At 35.4% G+C, this 16,586-nt stretch overlaps 3 protein-coding genes across 3 annotated transcripts; 2 read left to right on the top strand and 1 right to left on the bottom strand.

Moving 5' to 3' along the window:
- Window positions 1-20: 20 nt before the first annotated feature.
- Window positions 21-11,537, top strand: LOC116291717 (autophagy-related protein 16-1). Its single transcript, XM_031698927.2, has 21 exons — window positions 21-141; window positions 1,088-1,167; window positions 1,623-1,660; window positions 2,910-3,027; window positions 3,615-3,688; window positions 4,176-4,266; window positions 4,814-4,903; window positions 5,571-5,641; window positions 6,164-6,223; window positions 6,710-6,794; window positions 7,093-7,198; window positions 7,572-7,642; window positions 7,733-7,804; window positions 8,021-8,141; window positions 8,519-8,579; window positions 8,731-8,784; window positions 8,886-8,950; window positions 9,167-9,251; window positions 9,325-9,372; window positions 9,786-9,884; window positions 10,024-11,537. The coding sequence occupies exons 1-21, from the start codon at window positions 36-38 to the stop codon at window positions 10,121-10,123; spliced, it is 1,695 nt and encodes a 564-aa protein (XP_031554787.1). The 5' UTR covers window positions 21-35; the 3' UTR covers window positions 10,124-11,537.
- A 1,551-nt stretch (window positions 11,538-13,088) lies between these two features.
- On the bottom strand, window positions 13,089-14,588 carry LOC116291721 (E3 ubiquitin-protein ligase PPP1R11). Its single transcript, XM_031698930.2, has 3 exons — window positions 14,395-14,588; window positions 14,083-14,188; window positions 13,089-13,501 (listed from the first exon to the last, which is right to left on the bottom strand). The coding sequence occupies exons 1-3, from the start codon at window positions 14,461-14,463 to the stop codon at window positions 13,299-13,301; spliced, it is 378 nt and encodes a 125-aa protein (XP_031554790.2). The 5' UTR covers window positions 14,464-14,588; the 3' UTR covers window positions 13,089-13,298.
- A 232-nt stretch (window positions 14,589-14,820) lies between these two features.
- LOC116291720 (dnaJ homolog subfamily C member 12) lies at window positions 14,821-16,585 on the top strand. Its single transcript, XM_031698929.2, has 3 exons — window positions 14,821-15,077; window positions 15,328-15,503; window positions 15,826-16,585. Exons 1-3 carry the CDS (start codon window positions 14,872-14,874, stop codon window positions 15,981-15,983), a joined length of 540 nt encoding a protein of 179 aa, XP_031554789.2. The 5' UTR covers window positions 14,821-14,871; the 3' UTR covers window positions 15,984-16,585.
- The last annotated feature ends 1 nt before the right edge of the window (window position 16,586 follows it).

Below are 16,586 nucleotides of genomic sequence, written 5' to 3' on the forward strand. Positions count from 1 at the left end.
GTGGAGGACTTGACATAGGAGCCTAGTAAAACAAGATGGCGGCGGGAGGGGAGGTTTGCACTTGGAGAAGGAAAATAGTACAAAGACTCGAGCATCGAAACCTTCATGAGCTAAAGTACTTTGATGATCTTGTTAAAGCACGTGAGTAAACCTTGTAGTACGTTTTGATCCCCTCCGTTTGAGGTCTGTGGCGTATGTGTAGGGCATTTCTAGGGATCCCGTTTTTTTGACATGACTAAGGTAATATTTTCACCTGCTATTTGTCATTTACTGGATTGTGTTTAATCAAGAATACTCAACATCTAGTGATGAGATATCAATGGTGTATACCTAAGTGATTGATATTTCAATCCAAGGTCAATTTGTCCCTTAAGGAATTTGGATCAAACCCTTAAAAGTGAGGAATCTAAAACTATACCCAAAATTCATTATTCTAGTTTCGACTTCCGGCATGACACGATGTCCAGTACGAAAATGCCAGAAAAGAATTTCTGGGTATTTATCTATATTATTAGTGCTGTTAGCATTGCACGATGCTAATGTACTACTTGAAAAATGCATCATATATTCTGGAATATGTTGATTGAGGCATGATATATGGAGAGTCATTAACTTGAAAGACTATTATCTTGAATTCTTTGGGACGAAGAGAAAAGTTTGAAGAAATGGAGGTGAAAGTAACAGCTGGACATTCTCCGACAGGTTCTACAGTTATGATGATCAGCCAAATTAGTTTTAGCCGAGTCATACCTCGTTTCTAGCTTGACATTTTTGGTCAATGTGACCAGCAGCAAAGCAAAGATTTGACCAGACAAGTTCCAATTTTACCCAGACATTGTCCGATGACCAATCTTTAGTTTTAGCCCTGTCCAGGATAAAATATTAGTAAATAGATGCTTCTTATTGCCAGTAATGGAAAGTTCGAGATATAACTGTAATGGGACAGCACTGTGTATTGTGGTTAGTGGAGAATGGCCCCATCCCCACCATGGGAAATCCTCCTGGTTATAAATTTGATTTGATTATTCCAGAGGGTATCATTTTATCATTCACATAATCTGGCTGATATGTTGTCTTTCTTGTACAGACAATAAATTATTTGAAAGTGCAGACTCCTCAAAATCAAAGATAACACAACTTGAGATCCAAATTTTTCAACTTCAGCAGGTAAATAGATGGTGTTGATGTTTTTCTGCTTACTAATAGTGATGTGATTCAAACTGTATTGTTGTTGTGTAAATAGACAGACTTAACTGCTGCAAAGTTATACAATTATCACTAAAACACTGTCACTACTACTAATAAAGCAGTGGCACATCAGCACAGCACAAGGGGGTTGAACTGTAAGCAACATGAAGGTGCCTCTGCCAGCCACTATACAGTCCATGTATGATCTGAGGCATGGCTTTATAACCAGTTTGAATTAATTATAGTGGGTTGCAGGAGGGGGAAAAACCTGCCAGAAAAACCCTTGGAGTCATAAATAGAAGCAACCAACTCAGCTCACATTCAGTGACTGGGAATCAAACCCATAACCACAAAAGTGAGAGACAAGCATTTTACAACCATGTCACCCCGATTCCCTAGATCAATAACAGTCTGACTTTGTTTTTCAACTTCAGGAAAGGGTAGAACTACAAGGCCGGATTCAAGAGCTCAGGTTTGTATGATATTGTGTCACACATCTAATGCATGTAACATATAATAATACTCAGACAAAGCAATCAGAAATATCTTAAAGGGACTCTGAGGTGCCATCGATGTGGTGTACGTGTCAGCAACTTCATCTTCACTTCCATCTTCTTTAAAGCCAGTATCTTCCTCATACATTCAGGGAAGGTAGATCTTTAATATCTTAGATACCACACATGCTGATCTTTTTGCTAAGATAACCGTGCATTCACCATGTAATTATAAATTGGCAATATCAGAACTAGCACAACGCAGAGGGCTGAAAAAGCATTTCAGCAAAATGAATATGCATTGAACGTATACGTATATGAAATAGAAAATACCGAAAAAAGCTCACTTATTTGGAATATAAGAACGTAATAGAAAATACTTAAAAAAACTCACTTATTTGTAATATTTGTTCAATTTGGAATGAGCCTTCTCTGTCATGAAGAGAAACTATTAAATGCAGTCCTAAGCACATCTCGGTTCAGACACAATAGTCGTGATGCATGTCATGTCTAATAATTACGTTGAGTTTAACATCAGAAAATATTGAAATCTTAAGTGAAATAAAATGTTTCATTTACCTCATAATCTTTTACCTAATAAGCTCATTTAACAATATAAACACATATCAGCTAGCTGTTTTCATCACGACACATTGTTGACTTTAAGATCGATTCCTAGAAGCCTTTCCTCGTTCGCCACTTCTTCTAGCTCACTGTCCTCGCTCACACTTTCATCGGGTGTATTATATTCTTCTCCTCAAGCAATTTCCGGCTCAAATTGATAAAGAACAGCCATACTTCCATAGAGAAATTTGGTTGATTCAGCTCCAGCTATCCAACATGTTCCACTATCTGACGTCATCACACCTCATTCATCCCAAGCCATCAAATCCGCGATATTCCACAGGGAGCCCAGCTTAAGTCATTTCGCAACTTTGACGGACGATATCACCCCAAAAAATGCATTTCATGGAATTTTCATTTCGATTTTCAAAATCAACAAGGTTTGATGTACATTTTAAGCTATGATGTGTCTGGCACCTCAGAGTCCCTTTAAGTTAATTATTGCGATAAGAAACCTTTTAATGACTCTGGCATAATGAACAGATACCAGATAACAGAGTCAAAATTAGATTTTCATTCAGAGATTTCATCCGAACTGGTACTATATCTAATTTTGACTCTACTATCTGGTATTTTTTATATTTATCAAATTTTGTTCTGCAGTACTGGGGGAGCCATTGCAGGTACTGCTACTGCTACATCAGAAAAAGTTGCAGCACTTGAGCAAAAACTGTTTAAAACACAAGAAGAATTAACTGAATTACACAGATGGAAATCAGAGGTATGTGTAAAACAGGACTCTGGTAATGAAATTATCAAATAAAAATAAATGAACTGACTTCATAACACAGGTAGTGCAGGTCGTTATACAGCTCTATGTGAATCTATGTAGAATAGACCTTTCGTTCCTTGACCAAATATTCATTTACACAGGGTTAGCCTGAATTTAAAGTCAAAATATTTACAAATGACAATGGTAAATAACAACAACAAACAGTTTTTATTTCCACGAAAAAATATATAGATAAATAAATTGAATAAGTGATAAATATTGTGGGGGTGCAAGAGAACAACCTCAGAGGTTAAACAAGCTCTTACAAACAATGAACAATTTTGACATGATACAAACACTTTGAAATTCTGTGGACCTTCACTGGAACATATGAATATTCTGCAAAAAATTGAGGCTAACCCTGTGACTAAATATGTAGTCAAAGAACACAGAGGTATGTAATCAATTCAAAAACATTTTATTGGTGATTTTTATAATACTATTGTACACCAGATAAAATTATGTGCCTTGGGCTACCTGTGGCTCAGATATCAATGGTAGTTTTAACTTTGATTTTTATTCTTACATTTTTACAGCATGCTCAAAAAATAACAGAATTAAATAATACGATCAGACGGAAGGATGAAGAAATTATGCATAAAGATGGAAAGTAAGTACTTAAGTAATCCTCACTCACTACTAGAATGGCCAAAAGCAGCCAACTGGAAATGTGACATTTTTGCATTTCAATTACCTGTGTCATTTCTATGTGTTGAAAGATGTGGGCTATTGTTTTTTGGATCATTAACCAATCAGACTCTATCAACTGCTTTGATGTGTTATAAGTCCTCAATATCTGCTGAGGATATGTTTTTATTTTGAAATTGAGAAATAAAAAAAACCAAATTATGTTCCAGGAAGAGCCTGTGTTGTACCCTTTTAGCCTCTAGTAGTGAAAGAGTTAAAATTATTTTATTAAGCAATAAAATGAATATTTTGCTTTATTTTAATATAGCAGATTAAAAGTTCTGATTTCCAGAGCTTTCATATTGTTTCCATGCTATTTTTGTTCTTGTGATCAGCTAAAATGATTGTGGATGACACCTTTATTCATCACAATAAGTCAATGATTGAGCAGCAAAGATATATTTTTTCAGATTGCAAGAAGCTATCAGCAATCAATTGGCAATGAAGAATGAGTGTCTTAATCTGGGACAGACTATTGTAGATCTGGAAAAAAACAATGAGGTAAATAAAGTACATTCATGATCAGATAGAGTGAAGGTATTTAACCTGTGCAATAAAAGATATAGTCAACATGTAATAGTCAAATAGACACAAAAGAAAACAATGGAATTAGGGTCTACTTATGTGTATTAGCCTAATATCTATTGCACTGGTTTAGTGACTTCACTCTACCCAATGGATTATGAGTGAAATAAGAAAAGAGACAAAGATGATGTAAAACAAATCATAGTATGCACTGCATGTGTTCTTTCTTCCTCCACCTTTTAACCAAGTCAGATTTGACATAAATTTGACCAGGAAGTAGGAGAGATCCAATGTTACTCATACAGGTATAAGAATGAATAACATTGCATCCCACCTATCGTTATTCAATATTCATAGTCATTAATAATTATAATCATCATCATCATCATAAAAATATTAATCTATCAGCTATGCCCCATGTTCCTAAGTTTGTTCTCTAATGCTCTACAGCTTCCAGCGACATTTTCAAGCATTTTATAATTCTAAAATAAATATGTAAATCACAATTCTGTCTTATGTATAGATGGTAAAGGATGAACTACAAGTATTACAACTAGAATATACTTCCTTAGATGAAAAGTTCAGAAAAATACAAGATGAAAATAGAGATTTGGTAGGTGTCTGTTTCAATTTATTTACAGTAGTACTGTAGGAAATATTTGTATTTGACAAATACCTCACATTAGCACTCGCCTCTGACTAAGGCAACCAGGACTAGCATTCTATATCAGTAGAGTTGTTTGTTAGTTCTCTACTGTGCTTCAAGGGTTTTTTGCCAGGTTCTCTGGTTTTCCTCTCTCCTCAAAAATCAACTTCTAGATTCCAATCAGAATCCAGTGGAAGAAGAGCCACTCTAGATCTGTGGAATCCACTGTTTATTCCCATTTATTCATTTTATATTACAGTGCACCTACTATAGCTGGGGCCACTTACACAACAAGAACCAATCAAATTGTAGAACAAAATCAATACATTCTGACTTTCGGTAGTGGAGTCAATCAATAATCAGCAGAAAATGATAGCCTTTCAACATATCTTTTTATTCCCACAAGAAAATAATGATGGCTCTTTAGTTGTTTACACAGAACACCAGGGTCAAATAACAATTCTCCTGCAGTCTAGGTTTCTGATTGGCTCTGTATGTATGGCTCTGTCGTACTAACTCTGGCTATGTATTTTGTTTTCATTTTACACTTTAATAGGTTTTCTTGTCTAACTGTCTAAGTGGCCCCAGTTACAGTAGTTGCACTGTAATATTGTTTATTTGATGTCACATACAGGTTGAAAGATGGATGATTCAGAAAGCAAGAGATGCTGATAAAGTTAATATGGAAAATGAATTTCAAGTCAGGTATAATGTCATTTTGTTTTATTAATTTTATGAATCTCCATTCTTAGGGACAAACTTTATCTTCATTACGTTTTGAAATAATAGGAAAGATCATGAACTGCAGGAGAGTGCAGGGGACCAAGTGAACATTTAACATTATTACTAAGCTATTATAATAGTTTAAGTTGAGCATTGTGTGCATAGAACTGAATGTTGTGGTTGTGTGTGTGAGTGAAAAGTGTCCCCAAATTAGTGCAAAAGTTGAAGTTGAGCATTGCGTGCATAGAACTGAATGTTGTGGTTGTGTGTGTGAGTGAAAAGTGTCCCCAAATTAGTGCAAAAGTTGAAGTTGAGCATTGCGTGCATAGAACTGAATGTTGTGGTTGTGTGTGTGAGTGAAAAGTGTCCCCAAATTAGTGCAAAAGCACTAGAAAGACTAGACACTTAAATAAAGATATTTAAGCCCGAGAATTTTGCTCAGTTACTGGAGGATTATCAGATCCTCGATCCCTTAATACAAACACTGTTTATAAATATTTCTAGGACTAGACAAGCACAGCTGCAAAGAGAGTTATTAGAAGCTGCAAAAGAACCTGTCAATACGTAAGTAATAAACACTACTATTAATAGTTGTTTCCCTTTTGGTCCTCCCCCAACTTATAAAAAAACCTATTCTACAAACACCACTCCCCGTACGGGGCTCTTCCGTGAGGTATCCCCCATGCACACTACCACTACATTGTATATACCTCCTCCTCACTAAACAATAGACACGCTGAGGTCAATTTCCCCAAATTCCCAAAACCTTTAAGCAGCCTTATCCTAATATATCTATTTTAACTCAGTTTTGTTATTACCAATATCTTGTATATGGGCAGTGAGTGCATCTGATACATTTTTAAGAACCAGAAATTTTATTCACTCAGTGATACTATATTTCCAACATTTTCAAATGCCCATTCCTGCAATGTAAGCACAAAGATAGTACACAGAAACCCAATGAACATTGTCTACCCACCCCACCCCACTCCTTGAACAAATAGCTGACAGTTATTGATACCTTAATAACGAGATATTGTTTCATTTTAGTAAACTGAGCTCTGCAGACATTAGTACCCCACATATACCATACTGCATCATAACTACCATCCCATCTTTCCCTCAAGCTAAATTCGTAAGTATACACTTTAGTTGTCAGATGCAGCTACTGGTTTTACTATTCATGAAGCTAGCTAGGTGGGCCACTAGTCCATAGCCCATAAGGGTGGGGCGGATCTAGGGGAGGGGTGTAGGTGATGACCACTCCCTCCCCCAGATGAGCTGATGATCATTTTATGGGGAATTACTTGATGTGGTGACTCATCAGATTGTTGTGATCATGAGTGGTTCACCCTCCTAAAAAAATTCCTGCATCCAATCATGTTAGAGACTGGTATCCATATGTTTTAGTATCATTTATATTTGTGTTTCAGGATGCTCATGATGGTGAGGTATTATCAGCTAAGTTCAGCGTATCAGGGCGACTGTTTGTGACAGGAGGCGGAGACAAGAAAGTTAAAGTCTGGGAAATAGTCAATGGTAGGTAACAAGAATATCAAATTAATTATAAATAATTAGGCATAATTTCCAAAACAGACCTATTACAGTGCAAATCGAAAAACTGTGGGCACCTAGAAATATTTCAAAAATGTTCAATAGGCAATCAGAAGTGTTATTGTTATCCTAACTTTATCTTGCGGTTAGAAAGTCAATTCTAATTGGCCAAAGAAGAATAAAACATTGCTTAGAATATTTCAAGGTGCCCACGGTTTTTCTATTCACACTGTAATATGCGTAGTCATGCGACTAGGTTATTTCTGACGGCTCTTGGGTTATCATTTGTCCCTGCCAAACTTCTGAGGATCATATGGGTACTTCAAAACTAAGGTGAATTTTTGTTTATTTTTTACAGACGCTTGCCTGCCAAAAGGAACTATGCATGGTTGTTCTTACGCTGTTACATCAGTTCAATTTGATATTCAAGTAAGTCAAGCAACTGCATGCGTCTATGCATACTAATGCCACTGAATAGCCACTAAAAGATTGTCCTATATTTTTATTCTATTATTGCAGGAAAAACTTATATTAGCAGCTTCTAATGACCATGCATGTCGTGTGTGGACTGTTGGAGATGAAAGATTAAGAGTAAGTGTCTTAACTTTGCATAGCCCACAAAACGGCCCTCCAAAGTGGGTCTGGGTACGAGAATGTGAAGTGATAATTTTGTAAAATAGCAATATAATAAAAATAATAAGTAATAAAAAAAAATTAGAAAAGTGGGCTATAACTGTGCCTTGTATTTTCAGCTTTGTAGTAGAAAACAGTCAGGAAAATTCCTAATTTTATTTGTTCATATGACAGCATACACTGACAGGTCATCAAAACAAGGTGATGACAGCAAAATTTATGGGCGATTCAACAAAAGTTGTATCAGGAAGTCATGACAGGACACTAAAGATATGGGACCTCCGGAGCAAAGCTTGTAAGTTGATAACAGGGGTTTGACCAAAGAATTATTTTATTACAACCTAGCTTTGGACCTCTGCAGATATCTTCAGCGCTAACAATTTTTCCACAAACCAGGGGTAAAGAGAGGTCTCGATTATTCGGGGGGAGGGGGGTTGGGGCAATGTACCATTTTCCTGCCAAATCCACAGGAATCCTGCATGAATTGATTAAATTTTGCTGCCAAAATCAAACTTGGAGGGGGGGGTGCACATGCCCCCCAGTAACCCAATTCTCCTCCTATTTTCCTCCCTCTATGTGTCTTGGGTGGAAAGGAATGAGAAGCTCTGATGGATTTCTGACAGAAGTGGGGTAAATTTTATATTTTACTCAATCATGTTACTATGTTCGCAGGTATAAAAACGATATTTGCAGGATCAAGCTGTAATGATTTGGTAATTAATGAAGTTATAGGGTAAGTTTGGTACCAAATTACAGAGTAGGCTGTGCCATAACAATGATTACACAACCCCACTCAAACTGCAATCAACCCCTATAATGGTTTAGTTTACTATGCTAATTTTTGATTAAATGTCTTATCTAACACCAGTTTCATTAATTTACAGGAGTCAAATAATTAGTGGACATTTCGATAAAAGAGTAAGATTCTGGGATACAAGGTGAATATATATTAATAGCTTGATTCAGCATCTGATTGCTCAATGTAATTTTTGTTATTTTGGTCGCTAGATAAATGTATTTTATAATTGGGGTTTTATAGATCAGAATCAAATGTTGGAGAAATCTCACTGCAAGGCAAAGTAACCTCGCTGGACCTTTCACCAGGTAATGAATGCATGATCGAAAGAATGAATGAATGAAAAAATGAATGATAAACGAATGGATGGAGGGATGATAATCAAGGAATGAATAAATGAATGGATAAATGGATGGATGGACAGATGATAATAAATGAACGAATGAATGGATGGAGGGGCAGATGATAAATAAATGAATTAAAAAACCGATATTTTAGCATTTATACTGTTTATTTTGTCGTAGATATGAATCAAGTCCTTGCTAGTACACGTGACGACACAGTTAAAGTAATAGATTTACGGATGAGTCAAGTAGTATCAACATTCAGGTACCAAGTGCAATCCTTATGCGGGTTTTCTTTTCTATCCTCCTTTTCACTTACCTTATTTTATTGTTAATAGTGCAGAGGGGTTCCGACTTGCAACAGACTGGACAAGAGCATGCTTCAGGTAGAAATTAATCAAATTGATTTTTTGCTTTTGTAATCAAAAAGAGTATTGGAAATTTGATTGACAGAAGCCAAAAACCTGCCAGTAGATATCCTAAATTAAAGCTTTTAAGGTGTCTGTGTGGTGTATTGATGAAAACATGTATTATATTATAATGATTAACAATAATTATTATTCGCCAAAGTGAATATCATCTCATAATCACAGGTCTCTTGACCAATCACAGCGCATCAAACTCTATATTTAAGTCTAAAATCATACTAAAATACAATACTAAATGAATGAAGATATCAAGTCCAACCTTGTCTTGGAATCATTGTTTGGCCAGGTCACTTATATGTGAATATGGAAAAGGTTTATCATGATATGCTATCTAAGCTTGATATTATATGCTGTGATTTTGTGAATTATAGTCCAGATGGGCAGTACGCGATATGTGGCTCACAAGATGGTGGTGTCTACATTTGGAATAATTCTACAGGAAAACTGGAAAAAGTTTTAAAAGAACATGGGTAAGTGATATGATCAAATAAATATGTGGCTGATGAATTGCCCATGGTAAAATAAAGATTATCTATTTATCCATCTATCTATCTATCTACTTCCACACCATGGCAGCACCATGTCATACTGATCGATCATATTTTTTAGTTCGGCAGTTATCGTAGCAGCATGGCATCCATCTGGTTCAAACATTATCAGCTGCGACAGAAACAAAAGAGCAGTGGTGTGGACAAGCAGATATGGTTGACCACAGGATATATGGCCTGAAACTAAGCTGCCTTGTTAATGAAATTGTACATATTTGTTGCAAAATACTGTACAGTTTCTGTACTTAATGCTGTTTATAGATTTTCATGCATGGGTTAGGGTTTATAATTGACATTGGACTAGCTAGGCGGGTCTATGTCAGCTGTAAAGGCTGATATTTTCCCAATTATTGTATAGTTTTGTAAAATATTCCAACCTCTCCTACATGGATAGAGAATGACATCCACAGTCTCTAACCCAAGATCACTCAATAAAAAAGCTACTAGAATATCCTAATCACTCTATTATCCCTGTCCCACCTTTATTTGAAGTTTTGTCAATATATTCTGGTACTGCACTTTAGCTCTACGGGGGTTAGGGTTGTATGTAAACCTCTATAAATTTCAAATTCTGTATCTAAAGGAATAGCAGAGGATACCTCAGCACAGTTTATGGTAGTTTATGTGCAGTACAACCAAATAAATGATAAATGCTTGAATAAAAACAGCCAAGTTCTCTGGATAATTCCGTTCTCCTTATAGAGTGCAAACTGTCAAATTTGTGAACAAAATAACTTGTAATGGTAATAATGATAGTCAAATAGAAACAAGGGAATAATAGAACACAAAAATGTTAATGTTATGAGATCTACTAATCTTATTCACAAGTTAAGTAAAACCACTCTAGGTATACAGTACTGCTACTTAATTAGATTGAGTAAAGGCATTTAACTTGTGAAACAAGAAATACTAGTCAATGTGTATTAGTCAAATAGACACCTTGGAATTAGGGTCTACTAATTTGTATTAGTCTATTATCAATGTTACTGACTGGTTTAATGACTTCACTCTATGGTGTTTGCACTCTAATTACCTCCATATTAATTAATTTTATGGTAATATTTTGTATTACAATAACTTTCAATTTAAAATAATGCAGAATACATGTATGTCTAAATTATGTCCAAGTTCTAAGTTCACTAGATAGGTAGGCAGTACGTTATAATGATGTTACATCGAATCAGACAAGCAAACCCAAAACATCTTTTGGCTGTACTTTTAATGCATAGTGCAGATTTAATGACTGTGAAAAGTTCAGTTCCGTGCCGCAACTGTGATGTTTCCTAGAATTTTGATTGACTTTCTTTTCTCTTGCTCAATGTGATTTGTCTAGCAGTGCCGTGTCCTTGTTGTGACTGTGTCTGCATCGTGTTCGTGACGTGTTTCGTGCATTTGATTGGATGAAGAGATGTTTTTTAGATTTTTGATGGGCTGGGTCTTTGCCGTGGCTGTGTTTGTGCCGTGACCTTTTCACAGTCATATGAAAACTGCTCTATGCTCCCAAGCGGTTGTAATATTAATTATCAATGTAATATTCCTAGAAAATAAAGGCTTTTACTGAAATTTATAAAATAACAGGTATAAATCTTGTGTTCTGATTTGTTGGGAGCTCATGCTTTATGAGAGCACACGTTCGCACTTTCAGTTGTGTCATTGGCAAAACACTCATGTTTCTTCTAACATTAGACCTACTCATTAGGAGTTTGCAATGAAGTGCCCTAATCTTTAGGTCTTTTAAAATAATCCAACATTGAACTCCCCTAATCAATTGGGTACTTGAAGAATGATTATGTCGGCTGCCTTAGGAGGCCAATTTGTTATGTCAAATAATGAGGTCGCAATTAAAAACTAGGGTCAGAATTAAGTAAAGAGGTGTTTTTATCTCGTGTTCTGCCATCCCCAATTTTTTTTTAGGTATAATGTATATGATTTGTGAGAAAATATGCAGACTGCAGTTTTTATTTCTTTAGTCATGAAATGCTTCACTAAAATCTTTGAGATGAAAGAGTTATGTCTGGTCTATGATTGGTCACTGTGTTCAGCTGGTATATTTTCCTTTAAATAACCCTAACCCTAAACCTATTTAGAGGAAATTATACCAGCTGAACGCAGGCTAGGGATTCTTAAGCCTGGATCATACAGAAATGCAAGCAACGTTCAAATGTAAAACACACCATTTCAATAGTTTTTTAAACAAAACATTTGCAATGAAGTAGCACATAGTAGAGGGCATACCATATATCTGTAGAAATCTTTGTAAAAAATTTCACAAATTTTCTCAAATTAGTAAGTTCAGTAAACCATAGACCTACAAAACTTTGCACTAATTATACAATTTTGTTGGTTAATTTTTTCATGGATATAATATATTATACCATATTATGGTAGTTACACACTCTGGTAGATGCGAGCATCATTGTCCACATGACTGGTTGCAATGGTTTTGGTAAGATATATAACTAATACTTTAGCTTTATTTGATGTGTATACCAATATCTCTTACTTTGCAACATTTTAAAACTCCATTGATCAACATACATCACAAATGTATTATTTAATATTTACAATTAACTCCTATTTCTCAAGTATAGTATAGAGTAATATCTACCATATTTCCCTTGTTTTTTTTTAAGAAAATAAAATAAATTACTGATAAAAAGCAATTAAAATGGTTTTCAGGGTGATGCATGTCCCAATGAAAATAGACCCTTTAATTCCCGAAGTTGACCCATTTGAGTGACCACCAAATAACAGCTCTGGGTTAAGGCTGGACTTTACTGCATTTTATCAAGTTCAGCTCTATATCAAAACCATCGCTTCATGGTCATTCAGGGTATAAAATAATGGCCGGTCATCAGACTATGTCCAAACAGAATAGAGCTTTTTATTGATATAGTGGCCATCTTGAATTATGGGATGCTGAGGGGGCAAATGCTTCCATATAGAAAATTTATAAAGCATAAGGTGTGTGTGTGAGTGAGTGAGTGAGTGGCAGGATTCTGTTTTCAAATAACTTGAGTCCTTGGGGTTTTTTAGATGTGCTTCTCATTGAAAAGCATCATTAATTATATAAAAAGAAATCCCGACATCTGTGCAGTCTATGAATTTTCCAACATTGCCCCCCCCCCCCCCCCTGGCAACCCATGTCTTGATTAAAACAATACAATTTAAGATGGGACTTGTCTGCTCAAATCTTTGCCTCGCCCATCATTTTGACCTGTAACTTTGAGCCAGAAAGAAATGGGACTGACTAAATGGCTGTTGATCATGATAATCACTCCAGTGAATAGTAAAAGTTGAAACTGACAATAATATTTTTAGGGTTTCTGATATATTCTAATGACTTGGTTGACCTTGATTATCATTTGGACCTTGGCTACCACCATGGTCTTCAGTATGATGATGGTGGTGCTTATGGGAACATTTTTTCTTGTGACCAGTACAGTAAGCATTGTGTGGGCAGCCACCATCTGAATCACTATCAGATGAGGAGGAGGAGAATTCACCAAATATTTTTGGTTTACTGTAGATACAGCAGCCTAACAAATAAAACATACATAGTAGAATGAAATGATTTCATTCAAAAGAAACTCTGAAAAATCACATTCTTTTAACATAACTATATAACAATGAAATGTTTATGGAAATGTGCATTGGTTGGTTGGGAATTGTGGAATTATTGTGACAAGACCTGACCAGGCCGACACCCACGTTCTAATGGCCTAAGGCCTTCTCTCTCCAGATTAAGTATTATCCCCTATCGTATTATTTCCTATATTCCAATTCCAGACCATGTGCTGTTGTCTTGAGAATAAGATTCTGCATTTGATTCAAATCCGTATTCATGTGTCTTATCATGTACAACCATTCAATAATGAATTGAAAGGATAATGATGTGGTACCATATGAAATGGGAAAATATTACATACTAGTTTAAAGGGTCTATTAATAGTATCAGTACAGATGTGGCTCAAACGAAAAATATTAACCTCAAAGAAATAAAAATGGTCAGAAATGGGAATCATTTATATATCTAAGCTGAATGGGAGATCAGCTACAAGTTAGGGGATGTTTGAAGTGTTCTATGCTAAAGCATGAGAACTCAAGTGAATAAGCTTACATTTTGACTTCTTCTTGTCCATGTGTTCGTTGTCTACAGTCTTTGTATCCCATTGTACTTTCTTGTCATTCTTAGGCTTTTTTAGCTTCAATAACAACCTTTGTTGCTACAAATAATAAGTTGTCACATTTAGACATAAGTTTTACACTGTTATATAAAATGTTTAACTATAAATACTTAAAACATCAATACAAAAGATATGTTTCGAAAAAAAATCTCTTAGACTGCGAAAACCCACTCGTATAAGTGCATGAACTAAATTCTTAAATCCAAAATCTTCATTTTGAAGACAATTTTCTACAAGAAACTTACCGTGGCTGGGCTGTATGCTTCTTCTGTTACCGTCACAGACGACGTACTACCCTCAGAAGTCCCCTCCATGTCTTTTATTATCTCTTTATTAGCTTTTTCGTGGGTTTATTAGAGGAAAAGTCGTAATAATCATCGACATAATAAATATACCTTTTTCGCTTGAAAAACTACGAAGTAATGCTATAGGACTGGACTCGCGCGGTCAATTATAACATAGGCAACCCAAATAAGATATGACGTATTTCCGGGTCCAACTTCTCACAAAAACCGCGAAAATAGGAGGAAAAATCTTCTCAGCGATTTATCCTCCATCAGAAGCAATAGAGATTTTGGACAAAAAATCCTTACATGAAAAAAAAAAACGAAAGAAAAATCTGTTTTTCGTTTTGGATTCCATAACCACATGACGTCACAGTAAAAGTTTTAGTTGGAACCCGAATTGGAACTAACGGGGGTCCCCTGAAACGTATTTTGTTTATGGCGCAGTTTACAGAAAAAAATTGCTGCGATTTTTTAACCAGAAAAGATCAGCAAGACCTCTATGAACTACTAGGATGTGACGAGCTAAATAGTAAAGAACAAATTAATGCGGAATTTAAGAGAAAAGCTTTACAGTTTCACCCGGACAAGAACAGAAACAAAGAAGATGGCAATGAAGACGAAGCTCATCAAATGTTTGAAAGGTTATTTAGTGTTTAGTACTTGAATGGTTTTAGATCGACGAGAAAGAAATTTTCCTAACTTTTAACTGATACTTTTATTGTTCAGAAGTTTAATATGGTTTAGAAAATCGTGATTTTTTTGAGTGAAATTTTCGATGTTCGACGACCAAAACAAATGGTTTCTATATTTGGACATCGAGTAGGCGTTTTGTAGGAGTGTTTGTTTCCCTCAGAATTTGTCCTCAAAACTCATTTAATTTTCTATTTTCAGGTTAAAGAAGGCTCGTGATATTCTATGCGATGATAGCAAGAGGAGACAGTATGATTACTGGAGGAGAATTGGTCTTCAAGATTATGTAACGTTTGATGAATGGACGGAAAAGAGTTATCATATGCAGGCCTCCATTCACTGGGCACCGAAAGCACCAAAGAAGTACATGCTAGCAGGTATTACTAGTATAAAATAACTGCTATAAATTTCGCATTCTGATTGTTTGGGAGAGTATGATTTATTTTTTTCAATAGAGGGCAGATCAGGTTTTTTCGTATGGGCGACCAAGCAAATCCAATCTCAACCTCGCTCCCTGATAAAAAAATAGCAATGTTCATTAGAAACACCGACGCAGCTCACACTAGTTTTTAGCTAGTTATATCTTGTGATAAAAAAAATGAATAGTCCGTTTAAGGTGACTCCCTACCAACTACCCCATTACTTCAGTCTTAGGATATGATAATAACAGTCTCAGAATAACTAGCTTTTCTATGTTAGATACGGAACATGCCCATACCCTGTGCAAAGAAAACACTAAAGACCAAGATGAGAGCAACAACACTTCAAGGTCCTTCAGGAAATATTCACCTTATGCCAGAACCGGTTGGGGAGCCAAAAGCCACTTGATTAGAAAGTTCCAAAATTATGAGATTTAGAATATATTTGCAGTATGCAAGGCATCCATTCCAGTGTATATAAATAGACAGTTCTATACATATTCATAACATAACATCAGTATTTTCATATGAGAAGTAATAGCGGTAGAATTTGAAGATTAAAAAAAAATAAAACTACTAAACTATGGAAAACTTTTGTTTTCTGCTGTTTTTAAAACAGTTAGCTGTAATATTTAGCACTAACAGAGGTATTTTACCATTGAAATAAGACAGTGTGCTCATGAATTATATATTTACATTTTTTATGTCATTTATTTCAATTTCACGGTAGAGTGCATTGTAGGAATACCATCCAAATATTTCTACATGATAACACTTTAATCATGCACACTTAGAAAATGCACACTGTTAATTATCCCTCAAGCCAATCAATAATTTCTGATTATTGGAAATAAAATAATGATCACTGGGTAGTCTCCTCCTAGCCTTCTCTGGTCCCTGAGATTAATGAAGGCTGCGGAGTAGGCTTATCATTTAGAGGGTGTGAAACATTAGAAAGTTCAGGTAATGATAACCTGAAAAAAACTCACGGTTTGAGTGTCCTCACTGTAACACTGAATAAATGTTCAAAATACTTTTCAG

Source organism: Actinia tenebrosa, unplaced genomic scaffold (genome assembly GCF_029948245.1).
Source record: "Actinia tenebrosa isolate PJP-AT-01 unplaced genomic scaffold, QUT_ActTen_1.0 PGA_scaffold0__85_contigs__length_37466705, whole genome shotgun sequence".
Classification (NCBI taxonomy): domain Eukaryota; kingdom Metazoa; phylum Cnidaria; class Anthozoa; order Actiniaria; family Actiniidae; genus Actinia; species Actinia tenebrosa.